Below are 27619 nucleotides of genomic sequence, written 5' to 3' on the forward strand. Positions count from 1 at the left end.
TATTTTACCTATATAATTCAGTTAGAATGCATTAGAACATTAGTCGTCCTAACTAGTAACTACGTATATGAAATAGTTGGAATGCAACTAATCAATATTTAGTTGTGGTGGTAACTATAAAATAATAGTATCCGGAACTAATAATACAGCAATGCCATACATAGGGAACTATAATTTACAGATAATGTATCTAAAATTGAATTTAGATTAACCAAACATTTTTTTCGTGCTCGAATAATAACAATATCGTTGACTTTAAGCACAATTGAATGCAAAAGTAGTAGAATATTAATTTTAAGGATATAGATGTAGTAAAATTGTACAACATTTGTAAAGTTTAGCATTTTTCTTGATATTATAAAAAAAAAAAAAAAAATTTGAAATATTAATAAGTTTTAATTAATAATAGGTATTTACAAGTGGTACATCATCAGAACCGATTTTTAAAAATTTATAACAGGATAAGGTAACACATTAATCATCATTATTTAAAAAATAATATATTTTATTATAAATTAATTGATTAATCGATAAATGGCTAAAACAACCTCAAAAATACATCAATTACAGTTACGATGGATCAATAAAATTAGAAATAACATTAATCATAAAATAATAATAAAAAAAAAAAGTAAATACCTAGTACATAAATACTACTATGGTAGGCAATATAATACAATATACGTCATGTTCTATGAAGAAGGCGGTTTACCATTGAGATAACATTATACATTTTAATATGATGTCATTATAATCTTCATAGTTCACGATACAATTATTGGAATCTGCATAATAATATTATTTTAACTTACAGTCATTGTACATCGACTGATTGAAAAATGTGGAAACATTTTGTACTAACTGTTTGTACGTTTAACACTTTAACGTATAATAAATTCGACTTTTACTTTTAAGACTGTAAACTGTATAATAATAAAATATGATACGCATTAATATATTGACTCAATGCTATTGAGTCTACAGACTATATAGGTAGATTCAAGTTGGACATAAATGATCACAGTGGCGATAATAGGTACAGCACTACAGCGATTGAGTTCATCACTGCCATTCTTGTCATTAATAGTGTTGTTAAATGGATGTCTGAAAATTATAAAAATACAATTATTAAATATTTTATTAGAACGGTATAATAGATACAATCTTAAATAAGTTCGTTTTCATAGATTTAACAACAATAATAATAAATACTATGAGTTATGAGTAGTATACTATATCGCGCTATAAATATACGAACGCAATAGAGATACAAATATGAAAAAAAAAACACAAGATATATAATAGCTCTACTATATAATTTCTGCACAAAAAATAACGTGACGAACGACGGTATAAGCAATTATAATTTATAATGAATTACAATGCTCGATTTTCTATATTATATTATGAGTCAAGCTAGAAATGAATTTTATTATAAATACGCGTTAGGTATTACAGAAATCTATATTGTATTTGGATCATTGAATTATTATGCACTTAAAGTCTTAAAATGCGAAAAATGCACTTAAAACGGTATTTAATTTAATGTTTATATTTTTATTGATATTAGTATATTATATATGCATAAACATTTATTTATTTAATAAAAAAAAATTATAAAAAGTTGATTTAATTTTAATTTTGAAGTTAATTGAATTTTTAATAATACTATTTACTTGAACATTTTTTTTAAAAATGTTTTCAAAGATGTTAATTGACGAAATTTAATTAAAAATATTGAAAATGAATTAAAAAAGAGACGATGACACGAAACAGCGCGCAACGCCAAATTGGAAACTTACAAATATATTGTCTTATATAATACCCAGCAATTTTGTTTAAAAAGAAGGTGTAGTATTATAAACGATTTTTAAAATTATTTATAATATTTAATATTGTTTAAATAATTTATCAAAATGCAAACAACTGAGAAACAATAACAACATCTATAGACATCCGAAACGTTCTAAAATTTCGTGTAATTTTAATATTTTTAAATATTCATATTTATATTTTACTTTTTATCGTCAGTATTTATAAAATGAATTTAACAGAAAATCAACAAACTGGTGATCAATAATCATCATTCACATATTAAATTATTAATGATGCACTTTGGGTAAAATATGTTAGTGGTTTTCAACCTTTTTGGGTCCACGGATCATTTTGATTTTGAAATAAAATATACGCTCCCATACGAACATTTAAAATAATTAAATTTACATCACTTTATTTAATAACGATGAAATAAACATGTAATTATTAATAAGAAGAAACATTTTTAAACAATAATAATTTTAATATTTATAGTGGGGATGGCTGTGTTTGTTTTTGTTGCATAATATTATGAAATCATGGTGTAAATTTGTAAAGCGCGATTCTCATTTCCTTTTTTCCAGATCGTCCACAGAAAAATAATTTTGGAATTGAACAATAAGTTGTAATAAGTGTTCCATGAGGTTTTAGATCACTTTGTACGGTCAAGCATAAAAAATGCGAAACGCTTACACTTTGTACTATTATATACATAAAGTATATACATATGTATTTTTTTATCGTTTTTGAGTTACAGCAAAATATAAAAGTTTTGTCAAAAACAGATTATACGTAAAAATTACTAAAACTTTCCTTTTTTCCCTTACTATTTTTTAGGGTTTTCCTAACGCTTTTGAAACGCGCATGCACATGTCAATAACTCGATAAGAATAACAATTCACTATACGAATCTATTACGATAATTTACTTATTATTGATTTGACAAAATTAAAATTAGTTAACGTTGTCTGATCTTAATTCTGAAAAAAAATTTTTATTCAAGCAGAACGCTGTCTGTAGATCGTACGAAACTTTCCAATTTTAATTTTAATTTTAAATTTAATATTATGATTTGAAAAATTCATATTTTTAAGTTTTTATTAAGACTTTATTAGAATATAAGATTTAATTTTTACAAAACATTCCGTACAGTCTATAGATAATTTTCTGATTATATTTTTTTTCAGAATCAAAATCGGAAATTTTAAACTAACTTTAATTTTGAGCTCAAATTGACGGCAGTAGCGAGGCCTCTTAATAGTAATTAATAAATAATAATAATAATAATAATAATAATAATACTGTTGTGGTGGCGGCGACGGTGAAAACGGTGAAATTCACCGTTTCTTGTTCTGCATCCGAGCGGCCGCGTTCCGTTGCCGGTCAGCACACAAAGGTATGTGCCTCTCGGCGGAAGCCTCGTTGAACGTCCGTCCGCAGTGCGGGCACTTTACCAAGTCCGAGTCAACCTCGTCGTCCTGGTCCGCCGCCGCGTTCTCCAGCTCCGGCGGCAAGTCCTTCACCGTGCCGCCCGCGGCCAGGTGCCGCTGCACAGCCCGCGCGGCCCGCACGTTGCGCACAAGTTGGTCGTGCTTTCGGCGCCACGCATCCTTCTTCTTCTGGAGTTTCTCAGCGACTCGCTGGTCCTCCTTTTGGCTCTGCACGTAAGACAAATTGCACACGTTAGGTCCGCTTTTATGGGTTACGGAAGAATGGTTATGGCAGTACGGGGCGCACTCCATTCGAGTGGCGCACACCGCGCAGGTAGAACTGAGTATCGGGGCGAGCATCGGGGTGGAATGGGGAAGTGAAAACGCAAAACGCGTAATTCATATTTTATTGCGATCAAATCATCATCTACGAAAGGTTAAAAGTAATTCATTTTCATTTCGTGGTAGCGTCAGATGTGACAGAAAAGTGTTCACCACGAATGTCTCTCTCTTTCGCATTTTTATAGGACGTTTACTGGTTAAAAATTATATTTCTTAATTTAATTAATCTCGCAAAGGTGTCGGAGCCAATGTATAAAAACTCGACTTACAGATATAATAATTATACTATTTATACTATACACATTTAAATTATCTAACTCAAGTTTTTTTTTTCCATTGACCTCCGCTCTTATGACTCTTTTTTGCATACACGATTTTTTTAGTCTGTCGGTCGTCATATAAGAAGAACTCCATACAACATTCGATTATAATCTTAATAGCGCTTTATGACACGGTAAATGTTGTCTATACCGGGAAAATTTGATTTCTTTAGTCTACCGACGATACTATGACCGTATAGACTAACTGGTTGTTATGTACCACATAAGTTACCGACCTTTTTCTTGAACGACGAAACGTCCACACCGGCTTCGGCGGCCACGGCTTCCAACCGCTTTTTGCTCGTGTCGAACACCTTGCGCTTGCGGTCCCGGTCACGCGTGCGCCGGCACACCTGCTCGTGCTTGGGCAGCCGGTCGGTCGCAAAGTCCCTGGCGCACAGTGGGCAACGGGCCATGCCTTTGGCGGGCGGGCCTCTGTCCGCGGACAGTTGCTGCTTCACGGGTTGCGGTCGGGGCGACACCGCGGCGGGCGTAGTACGCTTGACGACCGGTGGTCGGGGGGAGGTCTTGGCCGGCAGTGGCGCCACGCGTCGTGGAGCGGCCGGCTTTTGAGGCAGTTTCGCCGCCCTGACCAACGGTTTCTGAGCTCCGGCCGCTGTGGCCGCACTAACGCTAGCCAACGCCGCGGCCGCACCGGCACCCGCCGCCAGCGCGTTTATCACTGTCGGCTGCACGACGGGCGGCAATAGCAACCTGTTGGAGTCGTTGGACGCGGCCACCGGCTTTTTAGCAACACGGCCCACGCCACCGACTCCGGCGCCACCGCCACCACCGCCTCCGCCGACGTTACCGTTGACCGTGGCCAATGGTTTCTTCACGACCGTCGCTGTTTTGCTGTTTATTCGCCCTGCCGGCCGCTGCAACTGTTGCTGTGGACAAAAAAACACTAATCATTATACATTTATACACATCGTTCGAGTCATAGAAACAGTATGGTTATAAATATAATTTTAAACTTTTAAACTTAAATAGTCATAACTTTGAAAACTATTTTTATTCTTATTTACATTTTTAGTGTAATTTATACACAATCATGTGATCGATGATTTACATGTACAAGTCTAATGATATAATAGCTAATAATCTATCACCGAAATACAGTCTTATAAAGTAGTCAAGTAAAATTATTCAAATACTTTTTAAGCTCTCAAATATATAACTATTATTTTAAATACTTTCTCAAAGTATCTGTAATTAAAATTGAAATAAATTTAAAATTACTTTAATCTTTTTAATGTTAATATTTTATTCGCGTAAAAGAAAAATAAATATTAAAAATTTTAAAATAGATAAAAATCGTACCTTTATAACAATAATTTAGTAAATTAGATCCAAACAAAGATGGGGATATGAGTCGAGGAGTAATACAATTATATTTATATCGGTTTAGTTGATTTACAAGATAAACAAAACACAATTTTAACATTTTATAATATCTTATTAAGTACCTATAAATACCTTTTTACCGAGTATTTAAATATTTTCAAAATACGTCTCCATATCTGTACTTGAATACTTTTAAAACTGTACAATAATTATTTAATAGTAAATCATTATTTGAAAACAAATGGTCAGTGTCAATGTTTTTTTATTTCTATTCAATTATAATATTATTATTATTATGAACGTTTAAAAAATATAATACTTGTTAAATTGTATACCTACCTGTTAAAGTTTATACTAAAGACTAAACTATCTCTATTTGTTTTGATCAAGAGAGAAACTAACTATCAAAAATTGATTAATTATATCATTTATATCATTTGTGAGAGATCTTTACTATTATTTCTTATTAAAAATAAATGAATATGCCAATTTACGATATCTAAAATTAAAAACTAAAAGAATAAAACAATTTGGAAGGACCTTTTAATGTAGATAAGAATCTACATTTATTTCAGAATGTACGAAGTATATTCTTATCTAGCTTAGTGGATAAAAGCACCTATTATTATTATTATTATTCATATAATATTTTATGCATATTATTATATTATCAGTTTTTACTAGTGCTGTTTTGATTTTTTTTTTTTTTATAAACTCACACAATAATATGACACACGTACATGCATTATATACTGTGCTATTTTTAATACTACTATACGTCTCATAATTATATTATAATAAATAATAATTACAATTTTACTACCTACTCTATTACTATATTATTATATGTATAACGGTAAGTACTAAATAATAAAATATATACAACTATAAAGCCCGATAAAGAAAATTAAATGCAAACTACGACACAATTATTAACTGTTTCATGACATGCTATTTGGTCAGTACCTATTTAATTTTTTTACGAAAATTAGTGAGTACACACACAACGCAACATTTGACATTTTAAATTCATATTTTACGTCCACTACAAACTAAATACTAACTATACATAATGACAACTCCGACAAATCACAAATATATTATAAATTCAATAGGTACCAAATTATTTTATACTTTAATTCAAATATAATTACACATCTACAGTTCACGTTTATAATACCTTATACTTCAGGTTAAGTCAGTCACGCATAACAACATGAATAGTATTGATATTTCTATCAATAGAAGGACGTCATAGACAACATAGTTGACAATAATAATTATAACAAAGCAGTTATCGTAGAAAAATATTCAAAATTCTCTATACAATATAAAGCTATGGTACATGTATAATATGCTTACACAATACATTTTTAAAGAATTAAAAATACTGTTTTATAAAAACATAATATACGAAGTATTAATACATATATCTATACACAAACAATAAACATATACAAAAAAAAAATGTAATTACACTTCACCAGTTTCTAATGCTTATATCGGTAATAAATTAATACAAAATACTCTCAAATATAAAGTGTACAAAACATTAAACAACAAAAATTAAATAAATACTGTACATAATAATTTGCAAATAATATTAAATTGTATCAAAACTTGAACAAAAATCAAACATTTAATATTGTAATATATTATATTTTACAATAAATTAAAATTTTGAATTGCTGCAAGCTTCACAAAACTTATAGCTATAATATTGAACAAAAAATATTAGTAACCAAATTAAGTGTATAATACAAACTTTACTGCCAAATAACTGAAAACAATATTTTTAAACGATAAAATTATATATCGAAGGCAATATTATACCTGTTATAGATTTTATTGTCGATGGTGTAAGGTGCAATTTCATTGGTATTCAAGTGTTCTAAGCTCCGTGTCGATTTATTAGTTAACCTAATCATCGAATTAAAAAAAAAACTTGTTCATTAAGTTCACATACATCCGAAAAATAACTACATACAAGTGGCGTCACAAATATATTATTCTTTAAAACGTATATAATATGTTATACAGATAGAAAAAAAAGTTTCAATCAAATTGCCTTGATTTATATGTATTACATTCGTAAAATCCGCATCAAAATATACGTATAATATGTACAAAGTCGTTAACCAAAATACTTGAAATAACGTAAACAATAACTACTAGAAAAATAGTAAACGAACAACAGTGAATATAATGCAGCAATAACTACGAAACGCCGGTTTATCGTTTGTTTTTTGGAGGGGAAGGATCTGATTTCAAATTAAAATGAAAAAATAAATTAATACATATCACTTGATTTAATAATTACCTAAGCCTACTATAGCTTGTATCTATAGCATTCAATACGTAGAAATAATAGAGTGCATTTTTAATATATTATGATAATAAATAAAAAATTGAAAGTTGGCACCATCATGTGAACGTATTTTTGTATACGTTTTATACTGTTCAATTTTAAATTTTAGTATATGTATGCATTTTTTAACAAAGTATCTAGGTTATTTAGGAAGTTGATTTTAACTTTTAAAAACTTATAATAATATTATGATATTGATTTGAAAATTCCGTGAAAATCGTGAAATAATTACATTACATTTGTATACCTACTTAGTAATCTCTAGGGACATCCGATTTAAAATAGAATGATTCCTAAATATTCTAGTCCAAAATCATATGAATTTATTTTTTTTTTTTTCAAAATTACAATCTTTAGGAAATGTTACTGCTTTTAGAAGATTTTATACTTATGCAAACAAAAATATACGTAGGTAGTTATTTTATTTTTTACGACATTTTGACATGTGCGTGTACGTGCGAAAGTTACATTCTACCAAAAGTGATAATGGATTACACACACAAATGTTCATTTACTACTCATATAAAAATTGACATGGCCCAAATAAACAACATATCATACGAAATATTGTCATCTAAATATTACTCCTTAGAACATGCTACACCACCACCTTTAAGGCTGTTGAAAACTGGCCGTTTTGTCGTGCATTTAGACAAATAACGGCAATAAACGGAAAAAAATGTACCCAGCAACAAAAGTCCGATATTAATTTTGAAAAGGTAAGATCTGTAAATTTGTAAGGTGAATTTAAAAAAAAAATTAAATATAAATATAATTAATTTGTTATTATAGTAATTATTAAACAATACCAACAATTGAAAATCCATTTCCTACATAACCTAGAAAAAAGAATAAAAAATTCAAATTTATTTTTAAAATTAAAAATCGGACTTTTAGTACTAGGTGATGAGTTTTCATTCCCTTTTTGGGATTTTCATGTAAAAACTTTTTTATCGCAAATATTAGTGACGCGTGACTGCGCGTATGTACGTTTCTGATTTCCATAATTCTTAGCCGTAGTTTATCTTTAATTACATAAATCGTACGAGGTACTCACGCACACTAATGATCAGTCTCAACACACACAGTTACACATAACTCACGGAGGAAATCGAATATTGCCTAAATTCGACCCCTTAAAAATGGTTCGCTTTCAACAGCCTTAATAATATATTACATACTACAACTACACAATGCGTTGTCGGTTGCTAACTACCGCGCTCGTTTGCATGGGACCCTGGTAGCTACGACACACAAATGTGCTGATGGACTGTATAAATGTTGTGTTATGTTGTGAATGTTGCACGCATTTTTTCGTGTCTTTTTCTCGTTGCCCGAAGTACATAATATAAAAATGTATATTTATAATATATTTTCAACGAAATTTAAAAATCGGATGTATTTGATAAAGATACTGCTGAAAGCGAACCATTTTTAAGGGGTTGTATTTAGGCAAAGTGTAAACGTTTTAAAATAAAATATAATAATATATCATTATTGTATGTTAACAACATTGACTAACTTATTATAGGTCAATGGTAATCGTAGGCTATAATCTGACGTCGACGTAATTCACCTGACACAAGTTAATTTTATCGTTAACTCGACCATTTCGAAATTTAAAACAATAATGTGGTATTTTTTCCTTAATACAACAAAAATACAAAATAATAGCAAAATTTACGATTATTTTTTATTCGTAAATAGGGGCTCTGGTGACTTTTGCAGGCGGCGTTGTGGGGGCGGCCGACTATGACCACCGATATCTGCCTATGTATTTATATGTTAGGTACAACCCCCACAAAATATGATCTGCTACCCAAAACTCTGTATTCGGCGCGAATGACTGTACGTACTACGTAATCAATTATATTAATGCCGGGTTGCATGAAACCGCGAACTTTAAATTTATTTGATGAATAGTTTTATCGAACCGTTAAATATTTACGTGTTTGGGTTGCACAAATCGTAAAATACAAATGCATTGATAATAAACATGATACCAAGATTTGTGTAGAAATTTAAGTTTTTTACAGAAAAGAAGGCATAGAGTAATATTCTTATTACTCAATGCGATATCGCTATGTACCTGCTACTGATACGTACACATGATAACTGTTGGATTACTTGGATTATCGAATGATTAAAACTTAAAGAGCCGAAATCGGCCCATTAGTTTAATGAGCTATGGTAACCTATATTTTAACGGCCAAATAAAACTATTGAATACGTTTAAAGATTGTTTAACGAATGAATACAATTTTAATCATTCGTTAGGGCGCTAACAGATCATCGTTAAACGTTAAACGCTGCAACGTTTGATGCAACCCGGCACAGGTGTATATTCTTTTACTTGTATACCATATCATCATGGGTGTCGACAAATTTGTGACGCCACCGACTAAACGCGTCGTAGGCGTTACTACTTTTACCGTGCCACGACTGCCACGACACTCTACAACAACACAGCACAGCACACGCTATATCACACCACTAATATTACAAATAATAATTAATTACGTGTTGGACTTCGTGTTATGACGCGCTAACGTCACGACGTATCCTATTAAACATTATATACTTTGCGCATGCGCATGCAACGTGCCCGTGTCGTTATACTGCGACGATAATGACCTGTTGGCTCTGTTGGTCGTCGAAGTCGCCGTCGTCGTCGTTGTCGCCGCCGTCGCCGTCGCCGTAATCGCCGTGGTCACCACCTGTAGCCGCCGCCGGTGCCGCCAGTCTCTTTACTCCACCGCCCTTGGCGGGTCCAGCAGCCCCGGGCGGCTGAGGTGCCGGCGCCGGCCCCGGCCCGCCGCCCGCCCTGCCGGTACCGGTGCCGCCGTCGAGCAACCACTTGAGCTCGGGCGCCGACTGGGCGGTTTTCATTTTTCCGGCTCCGCCGCGGAACGATTCCGACAGCAGCTGTCCGCCCAGGTTGGGCAACCGGCCGAACAGCGCGAGAAGTTCGCCGCGCACGTCGCCGCCCTCCGCGCCGTTGATGCCCACCAGGCCGGCGCCGCCCGCCATCGACGGGGCGGTAAAGCAGACGGTCTTGCAGAGCGGGTCGTCCGCGTCTTCCGCGCCGGACAGCGGTCTCAGCGGCCGAGACCGGTCGCGGCCCGTCAGGCTCCGCCGCCGCTGCCGCCGAAGTTGCTGGTGGTGCTGGTAGCCCGGCCCCTGCGCCTGTTGACTCCGCTCGGCAAACAGCTGCCGTACCTTCGCGCCGGGTCAGGTGATCAAGTTAATCAGATTGTGCGATACTATATGCGATACGATTAATCGTACGCGACAGATTTTCGCATACGAATCGGTTTGATATCGTGCGATTGCACAAACGATTATCGTAACGCGCATTAATATATATACCTATCACCGTATTTGCCCGTCGTGGTACAATGATTATAAGCGCATGAAATCTATCGTACGTAGTATATACGTCGAAATGAACCGAAACTTCGCGTGTTATTGTACGACTTTAAATTCGATAAGTATTGTACGCGTACTACGTGTTGTTTCTATTGTCGAAATTGGTCTCGTAACATTTAAAATGACCGGAAATGAGCATGTCGTTAACGAGTGGTGGAGTGGGTAGCGAGGTGTTGGGCGCGACGATTTCAGCAGGTACGCCGTAAATATCTAGCGCGGTATACCTGTTTAAAAATAAACTGCAGATTTGTCAACATGACACAGCGTTCCGTGTTCGCCGTGTACTGATTCGATGATTTAGATTTAGAAGATATTATGTGTACCTATGAAATAAGCAGCTGTGCTCCCCGTTAACCCAACCGCCGTATCGTTCAATCTTAGCCCGTACTATATATAGTACACTGCAAGTGCGCCCGAACAGAAACGGCACGCGCGGAGACACAAAAAGCGAGTTTTACACACCACACACAGCTTCGTGGATGCTCATTAATCGGTTGTTGAAGCTATGAGCCATGTGTTTAAAGTAATACAATATTGTCGTCGAATAATTTATAAAAAAAACTATGAAAAAAAATGTTTTATTACTGCTGCTATTAGAGACAATATGAGATATGTGTTTTAGATAAATTCTTTACGACACTGCGTCGGAGTAAACACCCGTGATATAATAGTTGTATACTAATATACTATTCATTATTATACTATTGTATTGTTAATTATTATGGTAAAACGTGTAACGTAAGTATAGAAAATATCATTTGACAATCGAGCAATAACAAAATAAGTAAACGATTTCGAGTGAACAATCGAAACGTTATTACTTATTTGATACGTCGTCGCCGTTATTCCGTGCTAGACATATTATGTTACGGTTAATATTCGGTACGGCGACATCGAAAAAATAATAAAAAAAATAATAAATTATTAAATTATGTAAAAAATAATAATAATATAATTTAATATTTTATTAATAAAACGCTGATGATACTATGCAACGACTATCGTAGTGCACTTAAGACTTAACATAAACATACGTTCGTCGAATACGTGGATGGAACAACGGTTTCTTGGTACTAAATGCGTATATACATAGATGAATATGAATATGATAGATATAGTGAGAGTTTGTACGGGTGTATAAGCCAATTTTGACGTTGGTCTATGACAGCGGTTCTTAACCTTTTTTAGTTCAGCGCCCCCTTTATCGTAATAACTAACTAGTAACTACTAACCCCACCCCCCTCCCCTCTTATGCAAAATCAAATTTTCTTCTTATATACATATATATATTTATTAATTTATTCATCAGTATATTATAACATTATTAATTAAAGTAAAAACTCTTTTTTTTACACCACTTAACAAAACAATTTTACTTTACTATACAATAAGATTTACTTAATTGTGAAAAAAAAATCAAAGTATAAAAATTATACCTATCAATGACTGCCCTGAGCCTGATGAGTAGCTGCTAATGTGGCGATGTCTGGTTCGATATTGATCAAAGCTAAACGTAGATCACCTTTGTTGCAAATGTCCAACCGATTTCTTTGTTTCGTTTGAAAAAGCTCACCGCCCCCTCAACGCCCCCTTCAAAACTATAGCCTCCCAGAGAGACCGAAATGCCCCCAAGGGGGTGGTACCGCCCCCGTTAAGAACCACTGGTCTATGATCATTGATCAGCTATATTATACTACAATATGGCCTATGACCCTTTCACAAGACAGGTAATTCAATGTGTGGGAGAACGGGTGCCTGAATGGTTCCTAACTGCATATACAATAATATTATTATAATAATGTAATATTTTTAACCATATAATATATTTTATCAATGTTGTGGTATATTTTATACGCAGAGAATCAATGAAATAACTTGCCATGTGTATAGTTCAGATGGATATCGCCGATATCGTCGTCAGTGGTAGAAAATAGAAATCGTAATAAACATAATAATTGTTGTGCAATAATAATCGTATTACGCATTGCCCGCGCAACACAACAGCAATCCATTTCGTTCGATGATAGCGTGTGAACATAAAATATATTTTTGATATAAGCCTATTACACTATACATAGGTTTGTGCATTATCGTACTACACTAATCAAAAATAATTTATAAATCGTATCATGCGATATAAAACAAATGCCGAGAAACTTCCATTGTTAATTCAAAACTTAGGATTAACTAACAGCAATGAACCTTATTAAGAATCAGTAGCTAATGAATTTGTCGGTAATAAGAAATTTTAACTTATAAAGTTATTATGTTTATAATTTTTTGTAAAATAATATGTAAAATTGAACTTTATACGGAATACTTATATAGTTCTCAAGACCATACGTCTTAAGTACTGTTACCGACTCGCTAATTTAACAAGGACTATGATGGAGTATAGCAACTGAAAACTTTATTTGAATAAATTAACTTATTTTTTACGGGTACTTGTGACACCACCTTCAAAAACCAATATTATAATAAACAGTTGTTTGTTACAAATGCCCGATATATGAAATATATACTTTAAACGTTATTGAGGTTGTCAATATTGACTATAGAAGGAGTTATAATAAACTATGATTCTATGACAAATAATCCATGTAAAAAAGGTCTGCATATTGTAAAATTGCCGTCCTCTCTTTCCAAAAATTAGCCTGTAATTTATTTATACCTAATTTACTTCTTTATACTCACTTTTCTCCATAATATATGGTCAAATTTTAATCACTGTATAAAATAGTGTCGTTTACTATATGATTGTCTTTTTAAATAATATATATTTAATATAAAACTAAATAAATGATTGAATTATCATTAATTTATGGCAATTTTCAGAACTGAGCTTCCCAAAATTCAATTATTATATAGACATATATTATAAAAGATCTCGAATAAATTATTTCGATATTTCAACTAATAAATTATATTTTTTTTCAATAATACGAGCACGTGAAGATTACTGCAGTGCATGTTGCAGGCGATGTTATTACAAGATTACCTATTTACAGCAGATGCTTACTATAAACAGTCACCTATCTATATGACGGTGATGATATTATATGTGATCTATAGACAACGGGCTAATACAATTTTGTTTAAACCGAATGAAAATAAAACCCCACGCAGGTAATATCGTCATATCGACTGTGCTATACAGTCTGTGCATAACGAGTTGCGTTCGCTATTTTTTCCTCGACAATCGACGCGCGTTCGAGGAACACATTATATTATAATAGGTAGTTAATAAAAATATTACACTTGTAACGTACCTTTCCCTTTACGTCGACCTGTACGACAGAATCGCTACCGCTTCCGGATCCAGCCGGCCTGCGTTGCTGCGGTTGCACAGCGGGAACGGCGCCGACGATTCGCCGAACAGGTGGCACCGGCAAATCACCGCTTCCGGTGGTTTTGGTCGAAGAAGTAGTTGACGACGTTGTTGACCCGGCGACGTTGCCTTTGATGGCTGCCAAAGTGGCCAAATGCTTCTCCTGGAACTTTTTCTGCACAATGGCGTAACATGGTTTTAGTAAAACATAATATTATATCGTTATCCATGGTACTTTAAGTTGGGTTAGTCGTATATTGTATTCACCCGTGACCCGCTTAAAAACAGAGGAGTTTTTATTAATTGTTTATTATTGTCTATCAGCCACATAGATGCTTATATGTTAGTATGTAACTGAAACTGACCATTCAAACGTTCAGTATAGGACATAGGTATAAATTATAATACCGATAGATAACATATATATATATATATCGTATATTCGAGTATAATAATTTAACGTTTATTATATATACAATATACATACCAATATAAATTACTCATGAGATTGTACGTATTTATGAGCTCAATGTTATAAACTATCTCTTTTGACATTTACTTTTTAAGTAATTACAATTGAATTAAGACCGAATTTTTTCTTCGAGAAAATTATTTTACTTGTCTCTGATAGTTGTTGGATGATTATAAAAAGGTATATTAAAAAACATGTTATGATACAACTGTTATTACTACTAGTACGGTTTTTGAGCTAGAGTCCATCACTCTTTTAAATTAGAAGTGAATAATATATTGGAGTGAATAGTTAATTATTCGTTTTTTAATATATTAATAACTGATATTTATTATAAAATTTAATGTGAAAATATAATTAAAAAAAAATATAAATAACTTTTACGTTTGTATATACCTATACTGTTTTTAAAAATGATACCTACTTCATTAACCTATGATAACTTTAAATTAAATTTCTCAAATATTTCTTATAAAACCTACCGAACGACTATAATCACTGTCCTACGTATATGTAAACGTGTTTTTACACAAACAATTTGAGATTATCAGACGACCATACCTGAAGGTAAAATTAAAAATGTTCTATCTAAAAGACGAATTCACATAAAAACAGAAACAGTCCCGGTTCATATAATTTATTTATAATTATCAAAATTTATTTTCTAAGGCCGTGCAATCTGCATTATACTGAAGAAAATTCACAATATAAATAATATTGACAACTAGTCCGTTTTTGCCGTCACTCACTTGCATGTCCATCAATCTCGATTGCGGTTGACCAGCCGCCGCCGGAGCCCGCAAAGGCGACGACGCCATGATCACGGTGATCTACTTTGCCTGCAGTTGTCGCGCGTTTCGTCGTCCTCGCTACTACCGTTTTGCACAGGTGTTTGTACAACAAAAGATGTGTGAATCGTTGCAAATGCAGCTGTCGCCGATTTTCGTATTCTAAAAAAATTGTAACACACAGATATAATAAAACACTAAATACTTGCTACCACTAATCCGTAACTCGAACTTAATTTAAATAAAAATATCAATAAAATGTGCCTAAAGACTAAAACACTATAACCTACCTAACCATACAACACTGTGACCTTAAAATGTTATATAATATACGAGTATTAACCTATACTAAAACTAGTTTTGTAAAATGTTTACATATTACTTTCCAACTCATATAGATAAGACAATACAAATTTTGCTTATAAGCTATATAAATAGATGAGTATATTGTACTGATCAGTAATCTACTATAGGTTTTAAAATTATAATTTTTAATATATAATATTATGTATAGTGTATACCTAATGTGTTATACAATTATGTCTGACACAGTTACTGCAGTTATGATGACTTTTTAAAGTTGAATACATGCAGTATAGTAAGTGCTGAAAGCAGTTGACATAATTTAAAGAATCATAATTTTATGAGTTATGACATACTCGTATTTATCCACTACGATTCATAAAGTTTATTTCAAACAGTCAAGTAAAAATAATCATCACTCTCTGCATACTTTTGATTTTTGAACTTCGACATTCATTACCATTTTCTTTATTTATATAAACAAAAAATAATAACTTCTTAATCATTATTTTGAAAAAATATAATTTACTACTTTAAAAATAACAAAAATATACACTAATAATACACATTATTTAGTATATTATATTATTATACTATAGTAATAATAATTATAATGATGAACAAATTAAAATAATATATAATTTCATATTATAGCCATCAGTTTAGTCATAAAAAAAAAAAAAAATTGTCTTACTGAACTTTTTATGATTTCTCAGTGAAAAAAAATTGTAAGATCTTCGTTACTTCTAATTACGTAAAATTGAAATCTTTGCAATTGCGTTACACTAAAATGTATAAGTTAAATTCTATCCTCCTGTATCCAACCTTCAGAAAAGATGTTATATAATGTTAGAATAATAGTTATAATAATTACTGAACACTGATGGTCATCAATAATAATACTAATAATAATAATTGGAAATAAAATAGTGATGCGTCCTATCAATAACCGTAGGTTTTAGGGTTATCGGATACACATCGCATTATCATCTGACTACTATCTCCCACTTCAATGTTTTTCAGTTAAATAAGTATAAATACTAGGTATCTAAAACGATTTATATCATGAAATAATAATAACTATAATAATAGAGATACGTCGTGTTTATGTGATGGTGGTACTGATAATGGTGTTCAGTCATACTATACAGTTAATTAGTTGAGTAATAAATATACAATTTTCATATATTTTCATGATAACGATTACTATCGTGGCGAATGGAATAAACATCATGCAATTCCTTTTACTATTTACCACCAACGTAGTATTATTATAATTTATAATGTATAGGGTTAGATTATTATATATAATATATACCGGTCCGTATGCTACGTTGGCGGCCGTTTCCAACAGAATAGAATATTTAAAAAATAATATTTTCATACTTTTACAGTAGGTATGTAAAATATTCATAAAAAGTAAAAACAAGACCGGAAAAAAAAAGCCACGAAATAACTTACTGAAATTTACACACCAAACTCTTAAAAAGAAGTGTAAGACTAATAATATATATTTTTTTAAATAAAATTTAATGTTGTAAATATAGTTTCGTTAAAATAATACTTTCATAACAATATATATTATATTACTAAGGCTCGGAAATTATAGAAATTAAAATCGTTAATATAATAAAATTTTTTTAAATAAATTATAACTTATTAATTATCTGCTTAATGCTTATAATAGTTATAATATAAAAGTATAATATTATAACTATTATTCTTATTTCTTTTTTATCAAAATAAACTAGGTACCTAGTTATAATTGAAATGGAATAAAAAACAGGTCATACAAAAATAATAATACGTCATCGTGGAGTATACTAGGTCATAATAAAACCATGTTATTATCAAAAAGATTTGCCATACCTAGGTTAGATCAGGCATTACCAAAACCTATATAGTAGAAAATTTTGAAACTGTAGAAATATTTAAATATTTTTTATAAATTAAGATAAAACAATATGCAACTTTTTTAAATTGTCGAAAAATGTAAAATTATGCATTTTAAATTCTAGTATTTAGTATCATAATTGTATAAAATGGGTTTCTAATAGAAACTTGTTATAACTTATGGTCAGTAATGACAAGTGCATGTATACAAATATGCGAATCCCATAATTTCCGAACCATTATATTACTTATGTATTATGTGTACTATAGTATACTGCAGCTTAGGTTAAATTTGATAATTAATAATCTGAATAATCATGCAGTTGGCATAACGAACAAACAAAACATATTTATTACACAAGCAATATTAAATATTTTTATTATTATTGTATTCTAATCTCGAAACTCAAAATAAAAAATATTTATATAGGAAATATTCTAGAATGCAAACAATTTATTATTATTAATAAATAATGTGCAGATTTTTAAAATATTATTATTAATTGGACGATTTGTTTAAACAAAAATATAAAATATTTCAATTGTATCAGTTTACCGTAGGTACAATTCTGTGCGAGAATAATATTACAATGGCCCAATAATTGTTATATTGGTGACACGATGAGACTCTTCATCACGAAGAGCAGTGAGTTTTGACGAATACTGTGCACGAATTATTTGTCGAGTGTGCGTATACAATAATATAGTAGCAGGATTCCACGGTGCGTAGCACTTGCGTGATTTTAACGAAACGTCACGCATCGTTGTCGTAGTACGTCATCATATTATTATGAACATTGTCGAAGAAAACAATACGATAATGATAAATAATATTATGTAAAATAAAAAGGGCGTGCAAATACCATATCAATACTGCCATGGTTAGTTTGATCGGATGACTGTGTAATATAATATTTTAATTAGACTACAACACAATAAACTATATGGTATGAATAGGATTGAAAATAATAAAATGTACAGTATTATAGGTTCTGCATAATCGTTTATGGCGGTTTCTATAACATTAATATAGTGTCGACGGTGCACATAATATAATATTATGTATAATATACTATAATAGCCCCACTGGCTGAAAGCGATTTCTAATTGGGTTGCTATGATTTACAATTTAAATTGAAATCAATAAATTATACTTTATTTATTTCATCGATTTTTCAATGCCTTGTTTTTAAAAACGGCATAATTAAGAAAATCCGTCGGTTACGGCGTCTGATATTTTATCAACAATTCTGAACCAAAACGCCCAACTACTAATCAATATAAATTTTATATAATATATTATGTTGTTATTATATTTTCATACGTGGCAGTTTCATACAACGTATTTATAACTCATTCATCGTACGATTCGTACGAAGGTTATGCAAACGATGACAGACAAATAATAACTATTATTCTGTATATTGCCCTGTCACGTGAATTGCGTAATACTATTATTTTATGATCGCATTTTCTTAACTTAAGTACCTATTGTTATATTTTGATTTTCTTTTACTCAAAATAAATTATTTTTTTCAAACTCCACTTCATAAATATTTTAGTCACCAGAACTATGGTGAATACTCAGAATAACTGTCTAAATGATGAAAATTCATTTTGAAACAATGTGAAGCCACAAAAAAAAAACTATAATGTATAACGAGTATAGGAAATGGACCAAGGCAAAGAGAAGCTATTAACAATAATTTGACAGAAATTGTTAAGATTTAAGCAACCATCAGAATTCATTTGATACCTCGCTAGTATATTAGGTATATAAAAACAAAAGTAAGTCACCAGTTAAACTGCTCTATATACTGGAAATTTGTGATTTCCGTTAATAATGCATACAAATATAAAATATGGGTGACAGAGTATTGGCAAATAATATTTCAGTCAAACGACGGCGTAAAATCGATTGGTCGTTGAGAGATAATAAGCCTCTTATACTAAACGATTTGTGACGGAGTCGATGTAATATTATATACTGATGGAATTAATAGTTTAGTTAAAAACTATCTGTATGGTAATGGTAAATACGTTCGAAATATAATACACCAATATGGAAATATTGGAAATCGTTCGCAAATTAAAAAATAATTAATTTATACCTCGACGATAGTTGTGCGCGATAAACCAATCACACGACACACGTATACAGTAACTACCTGCAATAATATATACATCGCAATATCGATAATTTATATCATATTTATTGCGCTCGGACTCGGTACATAATAATATTATAATCTACCTACGCTTTATTCCTATTGCAGGCGGTACGCTGCAGATGCTTCGCAGCCTGTGCCGTCGCCCGACGGATCTCTTATTATAATATTATTATACGTACCTACGTATATATTACAATATAATATGTGTATTATTATCCGTTTGACTGAACTCACCTCCATCGATCGAATATAATATCGTAAATACCATGCCTTGGCGCGCGAACGGTTTTCGTGTTTCGTCCCCTACGCCGCGCCTCCCACGCACAACTGTATTACATTATTAAAATATATTATTATTATCGTACACGACCGTGTCGGAGGTAGGCGTACACATCTATGCACGTGCTGCGATGATTGTTCTTGTACGCGTTCGCCGTATATACATTTTTTTGCTGATTTTTCGCGGAGGCGGCGGCGATAGCGCTCTAACCTATAGCCGAGGACGACTTCGCCCACGCCGTCGCCTCTCCACCGCCCGCCCGCCCGCCGCCGCCGCCGCAGCCGAGTCATTGCCACTCGCGCACAAGCACAACAACACACTCACTTATAGTCACTTCACTCGCGCGTAAGTTGTGACGGCCGACGGTGGCGTTATAGTAACGACACACACACACACACACACACAATAATACAAACAATCATATGTGTGCATATTTCATAATAAATTGAATAATGACACACTCACGAGAATCGATCATGTTTCCAACCCCTCGCCAAAACGACCTTATGTATCTTGTGACCATCACCCCCCGACGGCCGAGTCATCGATCGCGCTTGCCGGAGTGTGCCTTGATTTTCACGGGGTACCTATACGATATAAGTACATAACATATTACCTATATAGGTACATGCGACATTAACAGATACTTAGTATTGTATAATATGCATATCCACAGCCTGTTATACGCATATTGTCAAGGTTTTTTTTTTATATTATTATTTTAGACATACATAACACACATATATATATAGACCTGTATGATGCGTATTATTACTGCACATTATCGTATCTTATACTTGAGAATCTGAAATTTTTATAGTTTTTTAATATAACAGGTGCAATAGATGTATTTTTTCTTATTGGATTCCATTGAATTGCTTTTGGTCCAAACTTAATTATCATAAAGAAAATCAAAATTGGAAAATAATATTATTATCATGTCCTCTGATTCTATGTGTACTCGTCAGCACCATCTGTACCATCATACAGGTTCTATTATGATAAAAATATTATAAGTTATAACTTATTAGTTATTTTTATTCAGTTCTGTCATTATCACAGTTTAAGCTATACTTAATCCGTAATCATTATTGTTTTCAAATAATTTGATAATATGTTCATATATTGGTTTCCGAATACTGCAGTCTGCAAATTCTAAATTTTTTTAACGTTACAATAAATCTTAATTAAATATATACTTGTATTTAAATACGTAAGTCGAATTATTAAGATAAAAACACTAGGTAACAACATTAAAAATTATTTAAAAAAAAATTACGTTCTAATAAAAATGGGTAATACTATTTAGTTAATTTAAGTAATGAATATTATAGTTTTGCATTTGTATTTATTATTTATTTTTCCCTAATGAAAATTTGATATTAAAAAATGTAGCTTGGTATTTAGTAACCAAACCTAAATGGTTACTTACTTGGTAAATTTCTGTACTCCTTCTAAAAAGTATTCTAGTTCTACCTATGGAATTTAGCACCTCTTCCCCACTTTCAAAATATATTTATACATCAATTACATCTCTGTTTAATTCTCAAAATTATGTCAAATATTTAAAACTTATATACTATAATACTTAATATTTTGAATGTCAAAATAAAATATACATATCGTCATTTTCAGTAAGATAATGTGGAATCTGTGATTTTAAAACTTCACGGAAAAAATATGGTCTGAGTATCTGGGCACGCCTATATATGGCTATAAGGAATAATCATAATATACTAGCTGTATTGTTATTATTACTGATTACGATGTAGCACACGGCGTTGAAATAACAATAATAGCGACGACCAAAACTGGATTAATAAATTATTATTAAAGGCGGCATCGACCGGTCGACAGTAGCGGTGGCATCGTGTTTGTGTTCAGGCGAACGGGTGGGTTGATGTGCGTGTACCCCAAAAAGTTGTACCTATATATTTTATTATATTTATGTGCGTTTTATACAGTAATATATACGATATTATCAAGGTGTTCCTACGTCTATGTTTATAATCACATTATTAATACATATTATTATTTGTAATGCATATATAGGTATATATAGGTATTTTGTATGTACCTATTATACACAAATATAATACTCAAAGAGGACGTTACCCATGCATATTATACGTCTCTGTCTTACATACGTATGGAATTAAAAATTTGTATTCATCCAGTGTATATTGTGTATTAGGTCAACTCACTCTACAACATTAAAACAAACAATAAATCCTGAAAAAAACAATTTGATATACCATTTGATATTATGGTAATCATAAAAATACAACAAAAAAAATTATTAATGAACAACCATCAAATATTTTTTAAATGCTTATAAAAAATCTATAAACAACGTAGACATTTAAATTCAATAAATTTGGAAATTAAATTTTCCCATTTAAGTAAGTACTTTAAAACGTTTCCATAAACTAGCGATAAACTGTTCGTGAGTACAGTATTACAGTAAATAACAACTAATGAAAGACATTTTTGAAACTTAAAAAACCTCGGAAAGACTTGAGAAGAACACTGATTTAAACTATTCAATTACATTATTTCTTACACTAAAGCTTATATAATCGTTTTTATCGTGTACTATAATTTTAGTTATCTATTGAATATTACTAAACCACTTGAAACGTTTTATACGAGTAAAAATCTATACTTAGAACTTAAAACAATATTTTACATTCTCAATATTAATTATATTATTTTTATAAATACTCAGAACAGTCAGATCCAAAATAAATATTAATTTACTATTTATCATGGTGAAACAATAGTTGAATGGTAAATAACAAGCTATTAAGTAGTACTTAAATAGGTTAGTTTTTTTTTTATTATTATTATTATTAATTATGTCATCTATGCTCTATGTATAAAAAATGTAATATGAATGTGTTATTTATTCAGTATAATATAATGTAAGCGTATCGAGCGTAAAGTCTGAGTAAAGAATGCTTGCATTACTTCTGGCGATATATTTCACGTGGATACAACGATGACAATAAATAGAGGACATAATTCAATTAATCAAGTAACCACATAATATCAATATGTACCATATTAGGTACGTAATATCTCCTTATTGGTTGTGGAATGCACATAGTTATAGAAAAAGTGTATGAGGACATGATCCTTTCTTACAAAAAATTAATAGTTCTTGTTTATATACGTATTACCTACTATAAAATTCTAAATTATTCATATTATAATTGAATATTGAAAATTAGTATGACTTATGTTATTGTTAAGGTCAAAATTGAATAGGTAATCAAATATATAAATTATTAAAATTATTGTTTTATACAATAGTACCTTAAAGTTTATCTGTGAATGTAACGTAATAGGTAGATGAAATAAATTAGATTAATATACCTATAGTAATTTGACAATTTTGCTGATTTTAAAAATTACAATCATTCAATAAAAACTCCTTGTTTATATTGATCTCGAAAGTCTTATAAAAAAGTGACCATACATTACAATATCTAGGGCTGTTGAGAGTATTAGAAACGCACCGCTTGTAATAATTAAGTATAGTTACAGGTACAGTAACCTAGCTATAGTTAGTGGAGATGTATAGTTATTATAAGATGCCAGCCAAGTCCAGATTGAGAACATTAATTAATACGTTTATTCTATTAATATAATTATATAAACAACTTTTTTTCACATTTAATATTATTAAAATGTATAATAACTAACTATTTTACTCGACTTTACTTAGATTAAAATGAATTTATTGATTTATAGTTTTTAGTTAAAATATACTATACAAAATCACAAACACAATTAAAATGATTAATTTTATGATTACCCAATTTTTAATTCTGGTTATTATATTTTTGAATTTTTGATATAAACACAAAAACTGGACAGATTCAACGAATACTTATTTATATGTAATGTGAATCCAATATCGTTAAAATTGGTTTTCGTCTTTATGTACTTTAAGAAAGCAAATCAAAAATGTAATCATTGTAATAATTGTGTTCATAAATACATATTTAATTTTAAAATTTATGTTTTTTGAATATACTTATAAACTTTATTATTTGACGTAATATAATAATTATCTCTATTAATTATAATTATAATAACTATTATTTAAAATTTTCAAACAAAATTCTTTATGTTTTATATGTATATTGTATGATATATTAATCTTATGATAACATTAAAGTTTAAATAGTCGTAGTACGAATTTTTATGTACATTAGGTTAGATTAAATTAATTTTTACCAATTAGCCAAAATATTTTCAATATATATAATTTTTGAATTTGAATTTTTTAATATGTTTACTTTTATATCCATTAACAATTGTTTCCATTTATTTAACCAGTAAATAAAATTATTTCCAAATAAGCCTAAAAGTCGTTTAAGGCACTTGAAAAACTTAATATTATATACAAGGAATCTAAAACTTTTTTAAAATTTTTAAAATCTATACATCGTTATAATGTAATAAACTAATAAAGTAATAACTAATAAGATCGATTAATACGTTGGGATGAAAATAGATATTTTTACCAGGAAAAAGCGTCCGTTTCGAATCGCATCGATAATATTTTAATAAAATATATTGCTATATTACTATATTTGCTGAAATGTTTGTATTTTGTAGTTAGTTGTTAAAGCCTTCGAGTTACTATAATGCATAATGTATTTAAAACAATTAAATGATTATTATAATTTATAATTAATTTTATTTATCAATTATTCACTCATAAAATATATATTCCTAATCACTAAAATGTATAACATTGTGACTACTGGATTACACCTATTACAATTAAAACATTTATAGAATATAGTTATGAACTTATTATCTTAAATGTTCGATGATAAGTTATCGAATAACTCAAAGATCAATATAGTATTTCTATAAATACTGAATTTAAGTAATGGATTAAATATGAAAAATAAGTTAATTTAATTCAATTTTAAATTTTTATTCATTTAATGTAGGTATATGATAGTGTTCTGCTCTTAGTTTTTTATGAAGATAAAATGCATTGATAAGCAATCATTGTCAGAAACTAAACATATCATTGAAGAAAGTTCTATGGAAAAGATCATTAATCATTTTGGGAAAGTACGCCGAATAATAAATAATAATAATGTAATGTAATATCTAATATATCAGTTGCATTACTTTCTAAAACATGGTACGTAAAACATGGATGTTTTACCAAAAACTGTGATGAGTATCAGCGTATATATATATTTTTTATTTCTTCCAAATGGTGTATAATAATATTATGTACAGTATAATATCATTAAACCGAGAAAATATTAAAACCCCGATTGAAATTATCGGTATTTAAATATTATATTATACTTGTATTTCTACCGATCGCCGAGGACCAAATACCACGGATATAAACGATAATAATATCATCATAGTCTTGAAAAATGTAAAATAATTAGGTGCTATATTATCTTATATTATGTATAATACTACTTAATATTACACATACGAATTCGGCATTGCGGTGTTATACCTAAGATAAGAAGACGTCGAACTTGTGTGTGTTGTCCCGTCTCACCCAAGGATAATTTGCGTTCAGCGGAATACATTTTGTATAAATAACTTTAATACGCATCAAAGTCATTGACCATTTGTCAAAACTTGGAGGTAAGGTCATTTCTGTGTCGGTATGTCGAGAATTTTTAGATTATAATATTTTACACGCTCATAAGCCGCTTAAAAATTAAAGTATCGTAAAAAATCACGCACACAGATAATATTTTCACTCTTAGTAGCAGTTATGGACACAACACCGACACGAACGACGAACGAAGACGTCATAGTCAATAAGACATCCGTTATATTATTATAAATTTATAACCAAAGTCCAAAGGTGCAGGGCATAAACTTGGTATCTACTTAATTTTGTAATAACCTCAAGAATTAAAAAATGACTGCTATTTTTGGGGTAAATTAAAACAATAATCCATCAAGTCACAGTACTCCCTCGTTTACACGAACTCGATCAACACTAATTATTGGATAACGCGAACCGGTTTTCCGATCCCAAGTAAGGCAGTAAGGTATAGGTTTTTTATTTCCTCGGTTTACACGGAACTTGAACAAATATTAGGAATCATGTTGTTGTTTTGTTGATTAACACGAACTGAAAAATATTATTTTCTTTTTTCGTTTTATTACTTGTATAGTTATATCTTATATGTATAATGTATATCACTTAATCTTTATTTTAGCTAAGTAGTTTTATTTAGAATTTATTTACATATTATATTAATGTAATAATGTAAAACAACCTCTATATGCATACATGTTTATTATATGCATAATATAACTTGTTGTGTATATGTAATTGCTCGTGTATTTTAATAAGCGTAATATTCGAATTAACCTACTCTAATAACGCGAATTTGTATCAGATTACACGATTTTTTTTTTTTTAACTAGTAATTTTGCAGTCCCGTCGAGTTCATGCGTTAACGAGGGAGTACTGTAAAATCAAAGAAGTTTCTGTACAATATTTGACTTTACATAACTCGAGTCCAATTATTTCCATTGACCTGTCCACCGACGAATTTATAACGTTCGTACATACAATAATATATATATATATAGGTGCATATTATACGTAAATGGTAGGTACCTTCGGAGTCGGCGCGGTATGATCGCGCCAAAAACGGTGAGGTCGCACAGGAAGACTTGACGGCGGCGGCAGGCCGAATCGCCTATTCAAAGTCCGCGCGAAACGTGACGACGGTGATAACTGTGTTATATTATTATTGTTACCGTCGTTGTTACCGCACCCGCCGCCGGCAACACGTGTGCGCGCCAATCGCCACAGCTGTATATTATATAGTGATGGATAACGATATCGCGTGTACAACTTGCTGCACCGTCGAGTGCGGTTCGAACACTGACTCGTCGCCGCGGACGCGCAAAAGAGGCGGTCGGGTGGCCAAGTCGTGGGCACGTGGGCCGCGGCGGTGGACAACGACGACGACGATATAATATTTGTTAACGTCGTTCGTTAAAATAACGGCGTTGATAACCGGCGGCGACGACCTAATAGGGAGTACAAAACGACGGCAAGGTCGGCGACGACGCGGCTCTCCCTCTTCACCGACGCCCCACCGCACCGCCAACGACGCCACCGCCGTCGTCCTTTGTCAGGTGTTCGGTTCTGCGTGCGTGCGTTATCGCGGCGCGTGGCCGTTGCGCGACTCTCGCTGTCGTCGCGCGGCGTGTCGTTTTGCCGAGTGTGGCGACCGGACGAACGGCCCGGCGGCGGCGGCACACGCGCTCTCGGTAGTCGGCGTCCTGGAACGGTGACTCATCCGCC

The 27619-nt window shown here is 31.5% G+C and overlaps 1 protein-coding gene across 1 annotated transcript; it reads right to left on the minus strand.

Moving 5' to 3' along the window:
• Positions 1–484: 484 nt before the first annotated feature.
• On the minus strand, positions 485–27531 carry LOC132926419 (uncharacterized). The gene is made up of 7 exons (XM_060990776.1): positions 26924–27531; positions 15601–15801; positions 14321–14554; positions 10257–10841; positions 4144–4797; positions 3118–3473; positions 485–1104 (listed from the first exon to the last, which is right to left on the minus strand). The coding sequence occupies exons 2-6, from the start codon at positions 15667–15669 to the stop codon at positions 3153–3155; spliced, it is 1863 nt and encodes a 620-aa protein (XP_060846759.1). The 5' UTR covers positions 15670–15801; positions 26924–27531; the 3' UTR covers positions 485–1104; positions 3118–3152.
• Positions 27532–27619: the final 88 nt, after the last annotated feature.

This window comes from Rhopalosiphum padi, chromosome 3 (assembly GCF_020882245.1).
Source record: "Rhopalosiphum padi isolate XX-2018 chromosome 3, ASM2088224v1, whole genome shotgun sequence".
NCBI classification, from domain to species: Eukaryota; Metazoa; Arthropoda; class Insecta; order Hemiptera; family Aphididae; genus Rhopalosiphum; species Rhopalosiphum padi.

Bases quoted from the DNA above. Each gene is read 5' to 3' on its own strand.
- LOC132926419 (XM_060990776.1), bottom strand. From the start codon at position 15,669: ATGGCGTCGTCGCCTTTGCGGGCTCCGGCGGCGGCTGGTCAACCGCAA. The intron at 4,798-10,256 runs GTCATTATCGTC...TTTTGTCCACAG, and splicing joins ACGACCAACAGAGCCAACAG to CAACAGTTGCAGCGGCCGGC. The intron at 3,474-4,143 runs GTCGGTAACTTA...TCTTACGTGCAG, and splicing joins TTTCGTCGTTCAAGAAAAAG to AGCCAAAAGGAGGACCAGCG.